Source organism: Micrasema longulum, unplaced genomic scaffold (genome assembly GCF_059751315.1).
Source record: "Micrasema longulum isolate JH-2025_06_02 unplaced genomic scaffold, ASM5975131v1 h1tg000319l, whole genome shotgun sequence".
Lineage (NCBI taxonomy): Eukaryota > Metazoa > Arthropoda > Insecta > Trichoptera > Brachycentridae > Micrasema > Micrasema longulum.
The window spans coordinates 1,016,909-1,040,041 of record NW_028277523.1 but is presented as its reverse complement, the minus strand read 5'-3'; the positions used below and the strand labels follow the sequence as shown (position 1 = coordinate 1,040,041).

Genomic DNA, 23,133 nt, shown 5'->3' with positions numbered 1-23,133 from the left:
TAACTTTAACAATGGAATTGTTGCTTTCTTAATATAAAATAGTTTCGTCTCGTTCCCACATTTTGTTCCATAAGCAATTAAAATATAGATTAATGTATGATTTTTCCCGATGAAACAGACAATGTTTAATCATGTTTGTATGCTATGTACAATATATTATGTCCAAACTAAACTAGCACATTGTGCCGAAATAAAAATCTGCCAACCAAAAACACCAAAATTCTATGGCACTAATGCGCGCTTCGTTAGTCTTTTTAACTATATATTATTATATTGCGTGATAAATTAAATATTAAATACTCTGGATTATCATTCACGAGACTTATGTACAGCTTGCAGAAAAATATATTACTCGACCGCAAGAACTATTGTAGTTAATATTTACACAAATTCTTTTATACACGAAAGCCAACATCAAAAAACACAATTTAATAAATTAAGATAAAATTGGTAATAAATAAAATGAACATCTCTATAAAACATGTGTACAAAGTAACGGAGTAAAGCACCCAACAATACTACTATTATATAATATATGTCCGGCCGAATCTGCGGCAACATCGGGGAAGGTACGGAACTCTCCGGCTGACACAACACACGGGAGAGGGGAGAGCAAGAATAGTGCTCTCTGCATTCTCGCTAATATCTTACAGGGTAATACTTACAGCCGACTCATTATACTAACTAATGTATTTACAGTGCTGTGAACAATGACATTTATAATATTGTGTTAAAAATACAAGAATTTACAATGAAAATGAATGTGACAATCGTTACGTCGGCCACTCTGTTTACACTTAACGGTAATATTCCATTTTCCGCCGAAGAGTCAAACTAAACCAGAGGTCACTTGCACGGGCTGTTCACACAGTGTAGCGACTGCCTCGCGAACTTCACAGGCAGAGAGGGCTAGCCTCTCGCCTGTACTATGGGCGATAGTTGGGGGGATCCCACGAGGCCGTAAATCAAGAAATGTATTGGTACATTAATACATAGATAAGCATGGCGGCGATGGGCACTGCGTACACTAGCATGTCACTGGCGGGTCTCTTCACCAGGTTATCCTTCGCGACATTCTGCAGCCGAGCAGACAGCTGCGCGTAGTCCTCACTCATCTGCGCGTACTTCTGCTTGCTCACCACTAACTCTTCTTCCAACTCCACCAGCCTCTGGTGGTCGATGGATATGGACGGATCTTCCGATAACGAGTTGCTGTCATTGGCGTGAAGAAACTCCGCAGCGGCCAAACTGGAAGATATTACGATGGGACTCTTAGATTTTTCCATACGTGTCTTCTCTCGAGGAGGAGTAGATAGTTCACTTTGCGCTTCCAGCTCCGTTACTAGGATCTTCTCCGCCGCACCTCGGGATTCGCATTGGCGAGTCAAGGATTCTAATTCCGATGTCTTGGAGTTGACCATTTCTTCGAGGCGAACTTGCACGTCGATAAGAACAGAAACCTGCTTGTTCAAGTCATACAACTCGCTCTCCTTCTCGCTTAATTGCTTCTTGAGATTCTCTACTTGGGCGGTTAGCTGTGCGTCCGAGCTGAGGGACCGATCGTGCAGTTCCTTCTGTAACTCTTGTATTCTGGTGTTGAGTTTATCCGTTTCTGCGGAACTACGAGCTTCCGATTGGGTGCGTTCCTCCAGTTTGTTCCGCAACTGCGTGACCTCTAGCTTGTACTTCGAAGTCTCGTCTTCGTCCGTTTTCTCCCTTTCATCCACGGGTGACTGGGACAATAACATTTCCAGCTTACTGCATTCCTCAGCTTTCTTGGAAAAATTTGTTTTCAGATCGTAAATTTCGGTAGACAGCTGTCCTTTGATCTGGTTTAGTTGTGTGACCTCGCACACGGACTGCTTGAGTTTGCTAGTGGCGGACTCCAGATCTTTAGTAAGTGTGGCGATATGAGTTTCAGCAAAGGATAAATCTTTTTGAACCAAAACCAACTGAAAGAGAACAACAAAAATTAACAATGATTTTTGAATGGCGTGTTAGCTAATATATTTAAATAAGTAATAATATATTTACATTGAAGGCAAGTCCATTTTCTAACGCTGTATCCAACTGTTCCGTTATTTCATTTATCTTTTCCCTCAATATTTTCATTTTTATTTTATTTGTTTCTTCCTCATCAAAAATATTGGCATCTTCGACAACCTACAATGCGAACAATTACAAAATTAACATGATTAAGTACAGCACTGAATTTTATATCAAGTTGTGTCTGCTGAGACCTTACGGTATTACAGTTTTGGCAAAACAAAAAGGTGAGAATTGAAAAACAACAGTTTGTTAAACCCTTTGATCTGGACCCAGTTTACTGGTAATAAGCAAAACAGAAAGAAACATACCGATATAAGAATACACTAACCGTTTTGTTCAAGTTATCTGTTTCCTTATTTTCCTGAAGTGTCGTTTCAACTTGCTTCTGCTGCTCGTCGTATTTAGTCATCTCGGAAGGGTCAGAATTTTCACTGGAACTATATTTACTGTTGGTCTTGTTGACGTCACTATTGGTATCTATAATTGTTTGTGGCTCACACTGAACAGAGTTATCATTGACTATGTCCTCTGCAAAAAAAATACTTGTAAATATTAGCTAACCTTTAATCAAATGGTGTTGCAACACACAAGATTTGTATACAAGTTTTTATGTTTTAATCTTTTCTCGCTAAATTGTAATAAAACACTGTTTCTTCCATTTTATAACTCAAAATTATCTTCCCCTTCTTCTTCCCTTAATGTAATGTTTCACAATAAATATTGTAATCTTGACATATGTAATAACTGCGAAAACATGAAGTCTGAAAGGTGCATAAAATACCTGGGAGTAATCATTGACTGTCAACTTAAATGGACTAATCATCTTGAAATAATTTATTAATAAACTGATATATTTAACCTATGTGTTAAAACGTTTAAGTATTACACCTGTACAGTCATCGCTTTTCTATGGAATAATTGGATGGGGGGGAGCTTATAACAACCACATTAAACCATTAGAAACTGTTCAAAAATTTATCTTAAAAATAATGCTTCACAAAAATCGCACTTTCCCCTCTTTCCAATTGTTCCAAGAAGCTAAACTTTTAGATATAAGACAGATATATTTTTTTCAATGTTTGAAATATATATTTAAGAACCACAATGTATTTACAAGTAATTCAAATAGATCAAGTCAAAGAAGGAATCGTGTGTTAGAAATACCACATTGTAAAACGAGGCTAGCATAGAGACATGCATATTTTATAGGCCCAAAATTTTTCAATTCTTTTTTACTGATAATATTTCATTGATCCCAAACTTTCAAAATTTTCCTTCTTTTAAAAAACACGCACTATCCTGGATTCAAACTAAAGATATTAACTCTTTTTTTTCTATGATATATTTTGTTGCCCTTTAATAATAAGGAATAATTTTATGTTTTTTTAATATTTTTTATTTCCTTTTTAATTACTATAAAATAAAAAAGTACCTTATAATCTTTTACCGAATATTTTCTTTTCTTTCTTGTATTACAAAAAAATATTATACCTGTCTATTTATTATAGGAGCAAAAATTCATAAACATTTCTTGTATGCCCATGAAAAGGCCATGCCTTCGTGGGATTTTTGTTTACTATTTTTACTGTTAATATGTATTTCATTGCTATGTAATTATCCTTTATTTTTTTAATACTCTGTTTTACCTCTTATGTATATTGTAAAAAAAATATGGTTATTTTGACAACTAGTAAGATTTGTATCAAGTACATAGTATTGATAGAATAACTTAAATTTATAATTAAACTAACTTAATTATCAAGTTCTACGTGTTGAAAATAAAACATCCAAATTAGATAACTTAGAAATTAAAAAAGCGATAAATAATAACAAAAAAATAGTATAATCAAATAAACGATATTTCATATAGTCCACTCCGGTCAAACGGTAATAAAGATCGTACCCCTCTCATCCCGCACCTCTTACTGTTACAAAGCAAAAACACAAAAAGACTTGAATTATTACCTCAATGTGTTTCAATTTAATATTTAGTAGTAATAACATTTAAAAATAAAATAGGATAATATTCATTAGTAAAGTATACCTCGATAAGGAAGCTTGTGAAGCTTCAAAACCAGTCAGTATTTTTTTTTCTCTTAAATGAGTGGTTTCAAACAAATTTTTTTTCATTTTAATTATACTGAATGACACTTTAAATATCAATTTTATCAAAAAAATATATTACAAAATGAGATTTGTTTTCATGATTATTTAGGCAGATGGAAAACTGCAGAATTTATTAAGTTCTATAGCCCAAGGTGAAAGCGTTCAATGTTCCAAGTAACATAACCAAAAAGTTTCATTTTCCTTAGAATCAAAACTATTTCATTCTATTTATTTTTTAATTTATTTAATCCACATAAACGCCCGGAGGGCTTTTAGAAGTATGGTACATGGATAAAAGATATAAAGTAAGAAATAAAATATGGCCTTTGGTACATTAAAATACTATGGAGTTTTATCAAGATATCTACAAAAAAACATAAAAAAATATGGTGCATAGGGCACAGCATTGGTATAACATTGTAAAATGAAAAGTGCTACACTTCAGGTGCCAGCCAGTGAAAACTGCAAAACACACATTTTTAAATAAATATTTCATGTCAACCATGTTGAGAATTGAACCTGAGACATCTTGGGTAGTAGCTCAGAGTAGCCGCGCGCACGGTCAAGAACCATCAATAGCAAAGTTAGCTACAGTTTTCAGCAAAACAATGGGCCGTAGGTACTAGGTAGAGTGTTTCAAGATCAGCGATGAAACTGTCCGTTACACATTTGTTGTTAAACCGAAAATTGGTAAAACTTTTGTTCTATGCAATAGAGTGAAGTGGCATCTCTATAAGCGGGTTACGAAATACCACTCCGAGGGAGATAGGCAAACGCGCTGATCACTAAACCACGATGTGGACAACACGTAATTTAGAATTAGAATTTTCAATATGAAATTTACCTTTTTGAAATGGCACCGCTCGCTCTGGCTGAGGCAGGGATTTCACAGCTTGAAAAATTCAAATTAACGAGTATTAGTATACAAATGAGTACTTTTGCAAAACAAAGATTTGAAACATAAAAATGTTCTGTTAACAATTACTTAAGTACGTAATACATATTTATGGAAAGTATTCATTAATTATAACCATTTACCTGGTCGTGTTCTATAATTACAATTTTCCAATTCCCACAGTTCCGTCTTTAAGCCGTACAGTTTTACTTCTAATTCTTTCATATTCATTGGTAACTTAAACATAGCTGCAAGCTGAAATAATAATAAAACCATATTTACACAATCAAAAACAAAGTAGAAATATATTGATTGTCTAGTTCGGGGATCGCCACAGTTTATTTTGATTACATTGTAAAATTGTAAATAAACCTTGCCAAATAATATATAGACGTTTTTATTTAACAACCAATTACATTACATCATGACACCAATGACATACACAATGAAATTGGACATTGGCGATGGCAGATGGTCCTGTAATTTTTTTCAGTGAAAGCACTCACTCCAATTACCCGAAAATTGTTTTAAAGACAGATTGTTATTCTATCGGTTTCGCTCATACTAAAAAAAATATTTCGGTAGACTGTAGTAGTCTTTTGTAAGTACCAACCGAAATTGTGAGTCAATCCACGCGACCTGCGCCATAGATACATACCCCACGTGGGCTAGTCCCGAAATTAAAAATTGTGCGTAGTGAGGAAGTAGAGTGGTTTTAAAAAAAATACATATCTGTTAATAGTCTATTAAAATCTTAATTTTAATATTTTTATGTATCTTATCAGGGCTATAACTTTTTCAAGTTTTGTGATTTTTAAATTACTTCGCCTGTGACATCACAAATTCTCTACGGTGAGTGGTCACAATTGGTGGGTTGGCTTTCCGGTAACCGGAGACGTATTAAAACACTGTCAGCGGTTAATTTCAGAGAATTAGTGGTGTCTTGAAAGTATTTAATTTTTATTACACTATCGAGAAACATCGCCCGACAATTAAATGTTTTAATTATTACCACGCGTAAGAAAAAAAATTTTATATCCCTCACTCCACTTCCTCATTATAAACGGGAAATAAAAAGATTTTTAATATGCAAGCAATTATAATCATTTGTCTTTTGGCAACAGCGCAATGTACTGAGCCAAATATTATTTGTGCATTTATGTATACAGTTGAACTAAAATTTGAAAGACAGAATTTGCTCATTATACCAGAAAAAGGTTTTTTTTAATACATTCGCCATTGCATATTGCCACTAAGTAAACAAGTAAATATACGTACATATAATTGAAGAGTGCTTTTTCAAAATGGCCTAAGTCAAAAAAGATTTCGAACAAATAATCCTTACAAGGATCCTAAAAAAATTGTCTCTCTCGCTCCCAAATATACCCGTATTATCGAGAAAGAGACGTAAAGAGTGTGCGAGACAATTATATATTAAGATTACTCTTTTACTACGAACGCAACATGAGACATATAGGTAAACTTTCTATTGTATCGGTGATATCTCCGATTTTTTAAAAATGCTTTTTATATTCCCAACAGGCATTAATTATTTAATAAAAATAACATTTTTACCGATACGTAAATGTATAGAGAAGGAATATGGAAAATCTCGACCCATCATTTATTATATTATTGGAGATATTTAAGTTATTAAATGCAATGTGTACTAGCTACACATCACCGGGAAGGGACAGGCGGCCTCCGTGGTGTAGTGGTCAAGACGCTTGACTCACGCATGGAAGGTTCCGGGTTCGATTCCCGGTGAGAACACAAAAATTTTTAAAAAATGTGATTTTTCTCAAGCCTGGTTTTTCTGTAATGTAATTCACCACTGTAATTGGGCCTCCTGGCCTGTTGTGGTGCAAAAAAAATGAAATGAAATGAAATTTTTTTTTTTTTTAAATAAATATATAATTTCAACCATTTTGGGAATTTAACCCAAAATCTCTTGGTCGGTAGGCAAAAGTGTTGACCATTTAACCACGAGATGGATACATATTAGTAATTGAAATGCGCAAACCTCCTCGCCAAGGCAAGATAATTTATGGATTCTTGGTAAAAATAATGTTGATTATGTTCCCAAACAAATTGATCAAATGCACTAAATTTTACCTTTCTGGCATCAGCATTCTTGTATAAATTTTCAAAAAAATCTGACACAGATGTGTTTTGATCCATCTTGAGATTTTCCAGCATGAGCGCGATCTTTTCTGCATTATTCTTCGCTGTTTTAACACCAAAACCATTTTCTGCAGAGTTGTGATTCTAAAAATCAAACACATATTCTAATCAACTGCCTGTTTGCGAGAGTTGAGCATTTGGCCTTTATACACATCGATACACAAACTGAATTATTTATAATCAAGTTATAAAAGAAAGAGAAGAAACTTTCGATCAAAACAAATAGAGAAATCAAAAGAATACAGACATAAATGATGAAAAAAAAAACTATGTACAAGCCTCATCAGAACAGAATATGCCATTGAGTAGATCTTAATCACAGCTGTAGTAAAATTATATATCATAGCCGGAAATTTAAAATGCTGTAAGGGACAAAGTGTAAATTGTTCAAATGTTTTCAGGCATTGCCTAATAATAATGTTTGGATAATTTGTATAGCGCCATTTTTGTGAAAATCACCTCAAGGGCGCTGTACAATAAATAAATATCCCAACACGTCTTGCAGCTACAGAGCGCATGGACAATAAGAAATCTAGCCCTTATTTACATTTTTATTTTTAAATTTTTTATTTGACAATGAAGTTTAGAGTTTAAGTGATATTTTAAAAATGAAATAAAAAGCAAATTTATAAAATTAGAAGTTAGATAACAACAAGTCTTGCAGCTACTGAGCGCATGGACGGTGCCTAGTGGGTGAAATAATTCAGTCAGATGAATATCACAATTTTTGTTTTTAACCGTTCGACTCATCCGTGTTTATCCTTTCTTTTCAAATTTAAAAACTAGGGATTATAAAAAAAAGTATGAAGTAACTGACTAAATTTTTATCTAACGATGAATTATTTAGAACTAAATTTAATGCAACTCAAAACATTAATGAATTATTCAAATGAAAATAATTGAATGCAGAGATTTATTGAATGAATTCATGGACAAATTTCTGCAACTTCATACCACCGTTGCTTACTATAATAACATCACATATTTCTAATAAGAGAAGTTTTTTTAGGAGGAACAAATCTTCCAAACAGTAAAAAATTACATAGTTCTAAAAAAGAAGTAAATTATATTATTACAGTCTTAAAAGGCAAAAATATTTCAAGATTAATTAAATTATTAGATTACTAAAGTATTTAAAATAATATAATCTTTGGTTTTATCTAAGTAATTGCAATAACATAAGTACTTACATTAGTTAAACTTATGTCTGAAAGCAGTTGAACTTCGTAATGCGAGAGCTGCTGTTTAGCTTCTTGTAATGCTTGTCGAGATTCCAGCAGTAACGTATCCATTTCCGACTTCTTCACACCAAGATCCTAAAACCAAATTTAACATTGAACTAAAATATGTAAAACACATGTGGGCTACCCCCGAGGTTTTGATCCGGCCCGCGGAAATGTGGAGTTTAGATCATACATAGTTTCATTCATAAACTCAAAATTGTACGTGATTTATTGATTTTATTTTTTCATAATACCTAGATAAATAATATTACAGCGAGCTTAAGGTGATTTTTCACAAAAATGACTCATTATAAAAGATCAAATCATCAAAAGATATAATGTCGTATTCACTAGTAACCAGATACAGCTTTTAACTGAGGAGTTAGGAGTGTTTTTTATCAGCGCAGTTTTTATTCGCGGGTTAATTATATGTGCGGGTGGTTATTTTGATATTCCTGGCCGCAACTCTGAGGAAAATTGGCAATCTTGGCCAGACTAGAAAAAAGTTGTCCATGCCTGATGTTAATTATAAAGATACGGGTACTTTCAGGCGTCGCTTGATAGGTCAAATAATTCAAATCAATCCCGCTCACATCAACAAAGGTTTCACCTCATTTACTTTACCAAATAATCATCAGATGGAAAAATCAAAGAAATATGTATGTTCAAACATAGGCAGAGTAGTGAATGATACACAGTGTGTAAAGTATCACAAAAACCAACCGGAGACAGGTCATATACCATGTAAATCCCTCTCTTCCATATTCCTGTAAGTGTTCTCCATTTTATGTTATTATCGCGAATCTATAAAGCTACTTTTTTATATTAAAATAGTAATTGCACCTGTAAATCTTTAAGCGCTCTATCCACTTGACTCTTCAGTACAGCACATTCTTCTTCTGAGGAGCAAACTGACCACTGGATGGTACTGAGCTGGTTTAAAAGTTTCAACTTTTCTTCGTGAGCCGCTTTCAGCGCCTCCGTAGCATAGGTCTGAAAATATTTTATTTTTATTAACTAGCGGGCCTTAATGAATCTGTTGTAATGGCCTTATTCAATCAGTTGGTTAGCCTCAGTAGCTTCAGTTGATAGCTCTCAGGACCTTGGCTAATTAGAATCTCGGATGCGCTATACAAGTAATCAAAAAAATAAATTAAAATCAATATTCATGAATCGCTTTGTAAAGCGCCCTTGAGGGATTATATTACAAAAATGGCTCTATATACGTTATTTGATAAGAGACCGTTCTCCACAACACAGCAAAAATTCAACCGGCCCGATAAAAGAAACATAGGGTAGATTGGTTAACATATATTTATTTAATTTATTAATCACACACAAAACAGTACATGAGGTCAACTAATCTTTACTAGATTTCTTTTAGCAAAATTTTCATCCATGAATAGAAATAAAACGAGAATAATAAATAAGTATTAACCCACTCTAATTTTACCAGGCCGCGTGGATTGGCACGATACATATGAAACGAGCCTATAGGGACAGACGGGACGACAATCAATCGTTTTTGGAGTATTAATATTATAAATATACATAATAAATGGATCAGATTACACACCTACAACCCTTTTCCTCTACATAAATACAAAAGTTAATTGGTAAACAATAAATGAGGGTGGCTTTTTATTTGTTAAAAGACTATTAAACTGAGCCAAAAAAACTAACCAAATAACTGACAAGAAGAACAGAAAATATGGGTTAAACTGACATATATTGTATGAACCACTGACTTGCCGGCATTCTGCAACATAAAATGAATAAAACTACTGTTGATCCCCTTTTCTCTTACATCACTTCACATTACATACATTCATATTGTTATTTTTGATCAAATTTCTCTACTGAAATTTGTATTACCGCAAAAATCGTTTTGGTTTAAAATCTTCTCCTTATATTGCTTTTTCAAATTTTAAAGATTACTTGCTATACCTGTTATTCTTTCTTTTTCTCTGATGCATTGACATGTTTTTATACTTTTAAACTACTTTTAATTACTTATATTGTATATGTATATAAAATCAATATATTGCTGCTCTCACTATGTGTCATTATTTTTGAAGATGTTTTATAAATTGACTTAAATTTATTGTCTTATATTTCATTTAATAGTTCTTCTCATCGTTTTTTTTAATCCGTTTAAAATATAGATGTGTATATTTATGTTTTTCCTTTTTAAAAATGTTTTTTTTTTACATCTGAGCATGCTTTTCATTCTTTATTTCAATTCTAACCTTTTAATTACTTTAAAAAAAAAATTTCTTCATATTTCATATTTTAAATAACTTTTTTTACTCTGATTTTAATGTTTAAACAACTTCCATTTATGTTTTTTTTCTCCTCTTTTTTGTACTTTCATTATAATTATAATTATAATAATTATAATTATTATATAATATGGAAACTTCACTGGTCCATTAGAGCTAAGTGTAACTGTGTAAAATATAAAACTATGTAACCGTACTGTATGTTTCCTAAATAAAAGAAAATTTTTAAAAAATAGTTTAACAGTCAGAAGAGCCACCTATAAGGACAAAAATCATTCTAGGATTATCAATCAAGAAGTTAACTATAGTTAACAGCAAAACAATGGGCCGTAGGTACTCAGGTCGAGAATTGCAAGTGCAGCAACGAAACTGTCCGTTTTAGGTCTGTTGTTAAACCAAAAACCAAACCAAAATTTTTCAACGGTTTAGTTCGACGCAATAGAGTGAAATGCAGTCTCTACAGCTCTGGCACCTGATTACTACGGGGTTTAACATGAAATTAGTTTGTAGGCACAATAAACAGTGGTCTCCAGGGAGTGCAAGCGTCGCTCCTCGAAACACAGGGCCTGTCCTGGGGCACTTGGCCGGCAGCGGTACTATACCTCGTACTGGTGCTTGTCTTGTATAGCCTGCTGCAGCTCGGTGATGGGCTGCGTGGGTTGCAGGGCCGCCAAACGCCGCTCCAGGAAGTGCACACGCGCCATGAGCCGCTCCTCGGAGCACAGGGCCTGCCAGGCCTGGCTCAGGGCGCCCGCGCAGCCCTGCACCACTCCACCCAGAGAGCACAACTTGGCCTCCAGCAGCTGCTCGCGCTGTACAGCCTCCTGAAATGTGATTTATAATTTTGACAACTTATATACATAATCAAACAACAATCACGACGCCAAAACATAACGAGGATCACCATCCGCATTCTTTTATTGTCACCTAGAATTCTACACGTTTATACAGTAAAACCCCCTTGTTATGTTATCAAAGGAACAAAAAAAAAAGTGTAAAGTGAGGAAATGAAAAATGGAATTACATAAATAAAAAAAAAATTGCTAGACTATAGTGTAAACATATTTCCAGAAAAATTGTAAAAACTATAATAAATTGGTGATTGTAAATATTTTTACCTATTTTCAATGATTTCATTTAACAAATCTTTGTAGACTAGGACTAGATTCAACTTCCTGGGGAGCTGTTAATATTAACATATTACAACAGAGATGAAGAACATTTTAGAGAAGGTAACATAGGCGTCTACAGGGCTTATGGCCACTTTACACACTGTGTAACATTCACCATTCTGCCCATGTTTGAGCATCTATATTCCTTCAATTATTTCATCTGTTGATGATTGTGAAGTTAAAGAGCTGAAACCTTTATTCATGCGGGTGAGATTCATCTAATTTAATTATTTCACCTACATACTAGGAAAATTGGTGTTTATTATTAGCATAGTATTATTATATTCTGTTTGCAAAACAGTGAAGAAGGTAAACAAATATACAAATGAGCAAAATTAAAATATAAGCAAACATATTAAGCAGTCTATTCTCACTAGGTATAGTGAATACCTGTTCTGAGGCAGACAATACAAAATACAGCATATTTTTTACTAAAGATGTCTAAAGAAAATTAATACAAAATTGAATAGTATATAAAAATACGATAATCTCAAAAAATTTATGGAACTAAAAAATTGTAGTTTGATAAGTTATCGACTTTTTAGAGTGGAGAACTGTGGTTTTAATACCAACTGATCAGTAATAGAGGTGCGAAGTACAGTGGATACAATGGGGTCAATTGTTTTAGCAAAAATATGGTCGATACAAGTTTCTGCCTCATGAGTCTCTCTTGTTGGTACATTAAGTAATGATATAAATCCATAGTGCATAAGAAGATTAGTGTATTCAATTACAACAGATTTTCCACTTAGAATATTTATGTTGATATCTCCGGATGAGACAATTTGTTTTCTTCTAGGATCTGCTCGAGAGATTGTAAAAAGGGTGCATTTTTTGCATAGCTGTGGCTCCATTGTAAAAGATTTAGTAATAATTGGTGCTTGAAGGATGTTCTAGATATTTTAAACAATTTGTTTTATCTATGTCAGTTGCGTGTTTAGTATGTATGCTAGAATTTGTCTGCTCTTAAACTAAACAAATTTATAGTTTTTATCTTTTGACGCTAATTTTGTTTTCCAGAAAAGTTTCGTGTTGTACTTAGTTTGTGCTTAATTTATGAAAATTTTGGTGCCATCTGCACTAATTTTTTTAATGATACTTACATTTGTTTTTGAATTCATTATCTTCTTTTGCTTTCCTTCATTATGAAACCTAATTATGCGATGAGGTTTATTGGCAATCGGTTTGAGAATAATTGCCTTGTCTTCTGAATCTAGTTGCATTCCAAAGTAGTTTCATTGTTTAAATTTTTAATTCCCCTTATTTCAACTGTATTTTTAAGCGCATATTGTTCAGTCTTTGCAAGTTGAACTTCGAGTTTAGTTATTCTTTCATCGTATTTCTTCACTTCTAAGATATCTTTTTCATACTTCTGCGGTAAATCCATAATTGTTTTTAAGTTAGTAATTATTTCCTCCTATTTTCCATTTAAAAATTCATTAAATATTTAATATGTCAATGAATTCTTCCTCTATTTTGTTAAACTTTTCTTTTTAATTAAACTTTTTGTCTATGTATTCAAATAAGTTTTTGTTATGTAAAAGTTTTTTTTCTAAAGAAGAAGAAGATTTAAAGGACATTTTATAGTTTTAAATTGGTAGTAATACAATTTATGGTGATTTATTAAAGTCTATGGTTTCTGGCATGTGAAGCAAGAATCAATTCATTGATCTACGCAAGAAACCACATAACAATAACAACCACTAATATCAAAATCGATATTATTTTTCAATTTTTCACTCGTACTCACTTCAGTTCTACAAAAAATTATTTGAGCATGAAGAGAGCTCTTTTGTGAGTAATACGATATGCCACTTTGCACTTGATATCAGCTTCTTTAAAAACTATCTAATCTTAATAACTATCACTTTTGAGAACGTCACTGTATTTTGAAGGTTGATTAACATTGATGTTTTTGATAAAAAAATATATATAAGCAGCAGTGAGTTTGTAGCATTCTTAACCTGAATAATGTTGTTGAGGACACATAAATCCTCGGCGTGTGATGGTGACTTGACAATGGTGCTCTGCGAAGCCTTCGCTTCCTTGCCATCGGGAAGGTACAGCCTGAGTGTTGCTACTATGCAACCGTGGGTTACCTGCATAAAATAGGAAAAATATACTTACAAAATGCGCAACTTTGCAATAGTGGCAAGGCCAAATTTAATTATTTATTTGTATTCCCTAAGGAAATATTCCATTAAAACCCTAAGGGGCAGAATCCGGAGTCAAGAAGTTAGACGGACTTGCGATACCCAAGGCATAATAGATAGATTATGGAGAGATTACGTCAATAGAATGGACAGCTCCAGAATCCGCCATACCATGGCCCACGAAATCCCAGCTGTCCGCCATCTGCCTTGAGGACCACTGAGGAGAGGGAAGGACAGCTGGAACTCAAAGTCTCAGGAGTCAGCTTCTAGCTGATAACAGATCAACCGATCTTAACCAAGAAGAAGAAGCTTTAAGAAATAATTTTCACTCAGATCTTCTAAGAAAAGGTATAGGTAGAAGTTTTTGAGAGCCACGCTTTGCAATTCATGCATTTCATTTTCTTTAACTATGTTCGGTAGTTTATTATACAGCATTCGAGAGATATTCTCCAAGGACTTTTTACCAAACTCGGTAGAATTAAATTTTGGTATATGCAGGCTTTTCCAGCTGCGGTATTGTGGCTATGGATATCGCTATTAAAAATTTGCTTTAAATTTGTATGAGCTGAGGAATCTAAAATGTTTGTGATATCATTTATTTATTTACTTTATTTTATTTTTGAAGATTCGATATGAAATCAAAAGCAGCACATTTAGTGTTAGAGCCTTTTCAAAAACCATACTGTTGGGATGTAAGAAGATTATTGAAATTCAGGTATTTAGTAAACCTATCCTTGATAACGCATTCAAAAATTTTTGAAAACACTGGAAGAATTGAGATTGGTCGATAATTAGACACATTTTTTTTACTCTCGCTTTATTATATTTGGACAATTTTTGATATCCTAAGCTGGTCTGAAAAGTTACCAGTCGATAGCAACTCATTCACCAGGATTACAAGGTGACTTAGATAATTTATATATAGTAGGAAAGGGGTTGGTCCCAAAAAGCTGCCTTGAGGTACTCCAAATTTGTCAGATAGCTCCTTTAAGAAATTATTCGCTGCTTACAATATTATTCAATCGTCAATTTCTTTTCTTTTCTCTTTTGAAAAATCGAATATTTTTTTAGACTAAATAAATATTAAACACAATGATAGAAAAGATTTTCCTACTATTGTAACTTTATGCCATCTGACTACAAATTGACCATAATATATTGTCGGGTTTCTGGCACAAGTTGGCAACTGCAAATTTTCAAAAAGCGAGATCTTTTCATAACTGACATCAAATAATCTTTGTTTAAAAAGTAAATAGGAATAATTTGTATTTTATGAATACAAAAAATAATATTTTATAATATTCTACTTGTGGTTATTTATAATTGTTGAATTGGGTGAGTTTTTAACTTTAAAAGTTGAATGTCTCACAACTAGTAAAAGATTCGTTACCAACTCGTGCCAGAAACCCAACGATATGCACTTTTTATTTAGTCGAGAGAATAATAAATGTATTTGATAATGAATTATTTTTAATATAAAATGAATGAATAGAATTGACTCACACTGCAAGAGTTATCCAGGACATCAACACCAAACTGTACAATATCACCGGAACATACTTCGTACGGTGTGGACGCCACACACCCTTCAGACAAGCGATGGTTGTTGACAAATGTACCATTACTACTTTTTGTATCCTGAAATGTAAACCAAGAGTTTATTATCTGTTTTTTTTATTTGTTTTGGAACAATAACATATAACCAATGATACATTCATCCACACAAAATAAAGCAGTATTGGGCAAGTGGTCCTTTACAACGGTCCACAGCATGCGAGTTACAAAAATTAAAAGAAATTTTAAAAAAATTAAGCACATAAATACGAAGATAAAAAAACGCAAGAATAAGGTAATATAAACAACATTAAAGTAAAAAGTTATCTAGGGCAATAATTGTGAAACCTTTTTCTTAAAAGTGCTTAATGAATCTCCGAAGATATCAATTTTTGGGGGGGCCTTTTATTTCTTATTTACAATATAATTATCTAAATTAAGGTGTGTCTGTATCTACAGCATGATTTTTTTATGAACTTGATAGTTAGGGATGTTCTGCATGTTGCCTTGTACATAATAAGTAAGGCAAAAAATAAGCAACTCCCATTTTTTTTTTTAAAGTTAGGGATGTTTCGATTCCCAAATTGAATCCACAAAATGTTGATTTTAGTTCCTTAAATTGACATATTTTTATTTTATTTTTATTTATTTATTTTATTTATTTATTCACACTCTTTGTTAAATGTAGCAAATTGTAGCAAAATATTTGACAGTGTGTATATGTAACATGTATGTATGCAGAATTACGTTTATGGCGTATTCAAATAATAAATAGAAAATATTTTTGTGTATATTTATTTTTCAGACCAACCGGGAAAAATTATTTCTTGAATTTTTTTCTTACAACTGGCGGGAATCGCACCCATGACACCTGTTTCACATTTGACCGTCTAACCAACTGCGCCATGGCGCCTGTCATAACAATTTTGAAACAATATAAATAGGGATTCAAATGTAAACAAACATATTAAATAATTTTTAAAGATTTTAAAAAAACAATTAAGTTTTACAAAAAAAAAATCAATATCATTATCAACAATGAAGAATCAAATTAATTTTAATTCGAGTTGGAATTCAACGATCGTAGTCGCCCAAATGTTCTGCGAATTTTCTTAAAAAGTCGTAATGTAATAAACATTTTTATTCATTCTTTCTTTAAAAAAACATCAGTTTTTAAATTGGTTGACCGTAGTGGAATGAACAACAAAGTATGCTTAGTAAAAAACCAGCAGTTTTTAAATTGGTTGACCGTAGTGGAATGAACAACAAAGTATGCTTAGTAAAAAACCAGCAGTTTTAAAATTGGTTGACCGTAGTGGAATGAACAACAAAGTATGCTTAGTAAAAAACCAGCAGTTTTTAAATTGGTTGACCATAGTGGAATAATCAACAAATTATGCTTAGTAAAAAAAAAACAAAACATAGGCAAATATCAGTGGTTGATTATTTTGAGATCTTATTTACTATGCCTCATCAAATTTAGGCTTGTTTAGCTTTCATATCCATCCGCAAAATATTTGTGGAAATTGTAAACTCACCTGAAGGTAGAAGTGTCCATTAGTGTAGGATAATGAGGCATGATCCCTTGACAGAACTTTGCAATCAAATATGGCATTGGAGGGAGCAGCTTTTACTTTGGCCACTGCTCTTCCGATCTGGAAATTAATATTTAAACTACTGAATATTGCTGTATGTATTATTGTTATAATAATAAGGAATAATTATTAGTTGTTAGTTAATAGTCAAACAATTTTAATATTGAAGCAAGAATTCTATGCGACACTTCTACAAAACATAAATTAATTAAATACTTGGACAAAAGTTCTCATTGGTCAACAAATAAATTAGAAAAACTAAACTGCTGCGTTTCTAATAACCACTTATGAATTGAATATAATTTCAACCTTATATAATATTTAGGATTAACATTAAAAAATCATAATTTTAGAGTGGAATGCCAAAAAAGAAAGATGTAATAAGATAGAATCGTAACTCCGTGAACTGAAATTACTTTACATATAAATGGGGAAAATCAACGGATGAAACAAAATAGGTATATATCAGACAACAAAAATCTTGCACAAATCTTATAGGATTCCAACTGTATTAACAGATAAACTCATTAAAGTAGTTCTTAGCTATAAAATGATTTTTTTTATACTTATTTTAATTATTTGAACTGGATAAAAATTAGAACAAATTAATTATTCAACGAATCAGATTGTTTATAATACTTGATAACCTTGGTTTAGCTCATTCAATAATTTTAAACAATGTTAAAATACAATTATAAAAAAATTTATTACTTCGTAAGATACACTATGTAAATTCAATTATAAAATGCACGGGTATTTATTGGAAATATTATAATCAGAATTACACATATGTAAAAAAAAACACAGAAACGCCAACGAATGTATAAATTAATGTAAGGGACTACAGATTTCTGCACACAGTATTGACTTAAATACAGAATTCCTTTTACTTGTTTCCCATATTAAAAACAAGTGCTATCCTAATAAATAATAAGACGTAACAACCCAGAAAAATACAATTTTATTTAACAGGAAGGTTGTAAAAATCAACCGAGGGAAAAGATTTCATGTTGACCCAGGAATGAAACCTGAGACATACACGATAGTAACAAACGCAAGTGACTACACTAAAAATAAAATTTTCTACTAAACTCATAATAACTATTCAACTCCTATAGCTTTAACAAATATTTGGCCGTTTTAGAGGTATGATAAACATTATTGCATAAAATCCAAGCCTCAAATAAAATCTAAAACAAATTGTTCATTCGTGTTCATGTTATAATAATTTTCAAGGATGGTTAAAAAAACTTTCACTTGTGAAACAATGAATTCCTATGTGGTATTTTGATATAATACGAGTAAAATATGATAGTTATCGTAATTATAATATAATAATCGTAATTATACGTACAAATATTTAGACATTGGTCATCTATCATTTGGATACACACCTTAAGTTTACATCATATGTGTGTGCATATATTCAAGTCCAGCAAGCAAGTGTAATGAAGTGAGTGGGTTGTTCATGAACAATAATTCATTGTGTAATATGTACTGAATATATATGTATACTATAATAGGAATACCTAAATACTGAGCAAAACAAAACAATATTCAACAGTTCTTTTACTTTTTTACACAAATCGTCTATGCAAGTTCAATTGAACGTAGTTATGCAGAAAGCAGCCAGTCCACAATTTTGAAAAAATGATATATTGGTGTTATCGGGTGCAGTAAGGTCAATTCTATGTTCTGCTAAAAACAGCCAGACCACTTTCATACAAAAAACTGTATTAGAAAAAGTGTCGATCACAAAAATGGCATTTCTCAATTTGCAGAAAACACCCACAGGACTAGAAAAATCTTACGGTACTTTAAAAATCATTAAAACTGGTCAAATATATAATTAAATTCTTGTTTGTATTATAAAAAAACAATGTTTTCATTGTTTATCATTTTTTTAAATCAAAAACATTCCAACGGTTGCGTAGATTGGATTATTCTTTCATTTCACAAAGGTGCTGTCATCTCAGTTTCACTTTTTTATGGCTGGCTGCTTTCTGCATTCAATTACAAGTTCAACTATAAGTTCAACATTTAATTATAAGTTCAATACCGCATATGACCCAAAAAAATTCAAATGAGATTTTTTGGCGTTTTCAATTGAGTGCGACAAGCCATATTCATTATTATATTTGAATTTCAAAATTGACCAACAGACTGCTTGCATTCTATCAAATTCAGTACCGCAAATACATGGATTAATGAGTCGATCAAGCCAAATAGGTAAAATGTGTGTACTGTTTATGAGATTTGTTCTATTGGTCTATATAAATTGGTTATGTTTTTTATGATTATTTTAGTTTTTCATTGTTTATTATGTTAATGATAATTACGCTTATTTGATTAATTATGTGTTTTTCAACAATATTTTGAATTTGTCCAAATTTTTGTTGACAAGGACTGATAATATAAACAGCTCCCCAGGGAGTTGAATCCAGTCCTTGTCTACAAAAATTTGGACAAACTCAAAATATTGTTGATGAATCCACCTGGTCCATGAAGAAGTATAGAAATTGAAAAAATAACATTTTCAGGCGTTGCCTAGTATGTAGGCGAAATAATTCAATTAGATGAATCTCGCCCGCATAAATAAAGGTTTCAGCTCTTTAACTTCACAAACATCAACAGATGAAAGAATTGAAGGAATACAGATGTTTAAATATGGGCAGAATGGTGAATGTTACACAGTGTGTAAAGTGGCTACTTAAACCAGCCATTGACAGGTCATAAGCCCTGTAGATGCCTAGACTTCTATATTACCTTCTTTTGAATGTTCTTCATCTCTGTTGTAATATGTTAATTATGTGTTTTTTGTTGTTCTTATTATGTTAATTTTGTTAAATAGCTAATTTAAGGCATGTTTCACATTTTGTAAAATGTTTCCCTCGGCACGGTGAGGGAACACCCCAGTGAGGGAACATTATTCTGTATAAAAAAAAGAATACAAACAATGTAAAAGTACAAATAAATTAATTTTCCGTGTTAAAGAAGCAAAGTAATACTGCGTTTATACCTAAATCTCATACTGGGGACGAAATGTACTCGACTTGTGTAAAGGCAATACAGTGAATAAACCATTCGTAACTGCCAGTTTTCCTGCCACAATTCACTTTGCATAGACGCATACGATAGTAAAAATAGATTTTCTAATATAAATGCATTTAAATTTATTTTTATTTTAATTTGTTGGAACAGAGAGGTAAACATTCTGAGAAGGGATATGGAAGTCTAGGCATTTACAAGGCTTATGACCTGCCATTAACTGATTTAAGTGGCCACTTTACGCCCTGTGTAACATTCACCCTCCTGCCTATGTTTAATCATCCACATTTTCTCAACTCTTCCATCTGTTGACTTTTGAGAATTTAAAGAGCTGAAACCTTCATCACGCGGGTGAGGTTCGCCCGGCTGAACCAATTCACCTACTAGGCAACGCCTGAAAACAATTTTCCAATTTTTATACCTTCTTATACCAGTTTAATCAACAATGTTTTGAGCGTGTCCAAACATTTAGACACTAAAATCGCAAGATGTTTGTCCCTCCTGAACATATTGACAAATGGTTTATACGTGATATTGAACTTACATAGATGATATACTATTGGAATCAATTATTATTATTGCGATTTTTGTTTTATTTCCAATTGTTGTAATTTTAATTTTAAGATCAATTATGTTCCATGTATTTTAAAAATGTAAAAGCTTTATCTGTTTTTTCTGTCTTGTCTGTAATATTGTTTTGCTCCCATTTAACATATGTAAACACTGTTTGTTTCTGGCTAGTATTACCAAGAATGGTAAAGGCCATTATAAATTTTATCTCAATTTATAATTATTACGATGCCAAGTAGATAATGTTTTGGGAGACATGTAAAAAAATTTAGACATTCTTAATAGGTTCCTGTCTCTAATATGATGGGCATAATCAGAGCCGGACCGGGCCTACCTAGGTTCAGTCGGCACAAAGAACCAGACACTTGCTGATAAAGGAGAGGAGAAGTATTCATTTGCAAATGTGTATATTCCCGTTCTTTTTCAGAGAGTGGCGAGGCGCTAGATCCCGTTACATCTGGCGCAGGGTATAATAGTGTTGGTTTAAACTTAAAACGATTTGATTTTAACCACTTATTATTTATTAAATACCCAACTAGTTTCAGAGCTATTTTCATTTTATTGTATTATTTCAATGTTGATTATATATTAACAAATTACAACAGGGAAGGAGAACATTTTAGAGAAGGGAATATGGAAGTCTAGGCATTTACAGGGCTTACAACCTGTCATTGGCTGGTTTGAGTGGCCACTTTACACACTGTGTAACATTCACCATTTTGCCAATGTTTGCATATCCATATTTCTTCAATTCTTCCATCTGTTGATTTTAGTGAAGTTATAGAGCTAAAACCTTTATTGTTGGGAAGAGATTCATCAGACTGAATTATTTCACATACTAGGCAACGCCTGAAAACAATTTTCCAATTTTTAAACTTCTTCTTGTTTTATTGTTTGTTTTATTACAATATTTTTCAATGTAGTTTTTTTTATATATAAATATTTACATGACCAAATTTAATGGATTATTTTTGCAAAAATAAAATTACATAATGCTTTTTGTGTTACGGATTACGTTTTTTTAAAAAACTAATGGCTGTTAAAATAAAAATAGAAACATTTTTTTTTTAAATTAATAAATAATTTCATATCATATCAGTGACTAACTATTATTAAGATACAATATAAGCAGCATATAAGCAGCAATATAAGGAAGCATAACACAAATAATGGAAATGAATGCTTCGACATGGGTTTTGCCATGTTCATGCAGAAAATAAGAAAAAGTACAAATTAAAATAAAAAATAAATTAAAATATATTATTACTGACACTTCATGAACTTCATATGAAAAAAGTTTGCACTAAAAATGAATCAATTTTTTATATGTTATTTATAAATATTATTTCATAGGTAAGGACACTATTTTTGAGCATCATAACAAGTAAAACAAATACACAGTGTACGATAAATTTTTTGAAAAAATATTTTTTGCTTTTTATTGTTATGCACATTTTTTTTTGCTCCCCTTTAATGCATATTATATTTTCGAATTGCCTGCCTCGCTAACACAATATGTTATAAATCATATTCTTTGCTCTCTCGATTTTTTATTGTATTTTTTTATCACTGGTAAATATTTTTGTTTCACTTTTTCGATCACTTAATTATTCTTCATTTTAAATATCCTTCAATGTATACTGTACATACGCGAGTAAAGGAATAAATAAGACGTATTGGTAATCAGTGGAATAATTAATTAGGAATCTAGGCTCACCTTGACAGGCTGGTGAAGAAGTAATGTCCTCTCCAGGAATGGATGCGAGTCGAGTCTGCATGTGAGGACAGCTTTAGCCACAACAACGTTCTTGTCAGGTACTTCGGTTGGGAATAGATAGGCCATCGTGTTATTATTATCGTTATCAGGGGCAACATTCGCCCAATCCACATTCGCTACCATTTCTTTGGTCTAAAACAACAAGATTCTGATTAACACAATCACATACCTGAAGAAACCTTCACGATAGTTCATGACAGCGTATAAATATTCTTAAATGATAATGAAACATGATTCCCACGTCCTGAATATGGTCAAATGTATATATTCTAAAATAGTTATTAACCCGAACATCGAATAAGTGAAAGACACCCAATATGTTCACGTAAACACATACCTCATTTTTTATTTTTTTACGCATTCTTCGTTCGATTCAATAGACATCGGCTTTAATATTTATGCACACAAATGTCGAGATGTGGGTGTGAAATGTTCTACCAGATCTGGGAGTATCAAAATGAGCGCACACAAATCGGACATTTGTTATGTTAGATTTTCATTTGTATTCAGGGTGGTCATATAAAA

The 23,133-nt window shown here is 32.2% G+C and overlaps 1 protein-coding gene across 1 annotated transcript; it reads right to left on the bottom strand.

Annotated features, from left to right (window-relative positions):
- Positions 1-821: 821 nt before the first annotated feature.
- Positions 822-23,129, bottom strand: Slmap (Sarcolemma associated protein). The gene is made up of 14 exons (XM_088224914.1): positions 22,946-23,129; positions 22,549-22,740; positions 17,157-17,273; positions 15,568-15,702; positions 13,876-14,010; positions 11,342-11,563; positions 9,301-9,450; positions 8,425-8,550; positions 7,166-7,318; positions 5,194-5,305; positions 5,000-5,047; positions 2,378-2,577; positions 2,035-2,163; positions 822-1,952 (listed from the first exon to the last, which is right to left on the bottom strand). Exons 1-14 carry the CDS (start codon positions 22,967-22,969, stop codon positions 966-968), a joined length of 2,730 nt encoding a protein of 909 aa, XP_088081040.1. The 5' UTR covers positions 22,970-23,129; the 3' UTR covers positions 822-965.
- Positions 23,130-23,133: the final 4 nt, after the last annotated feature.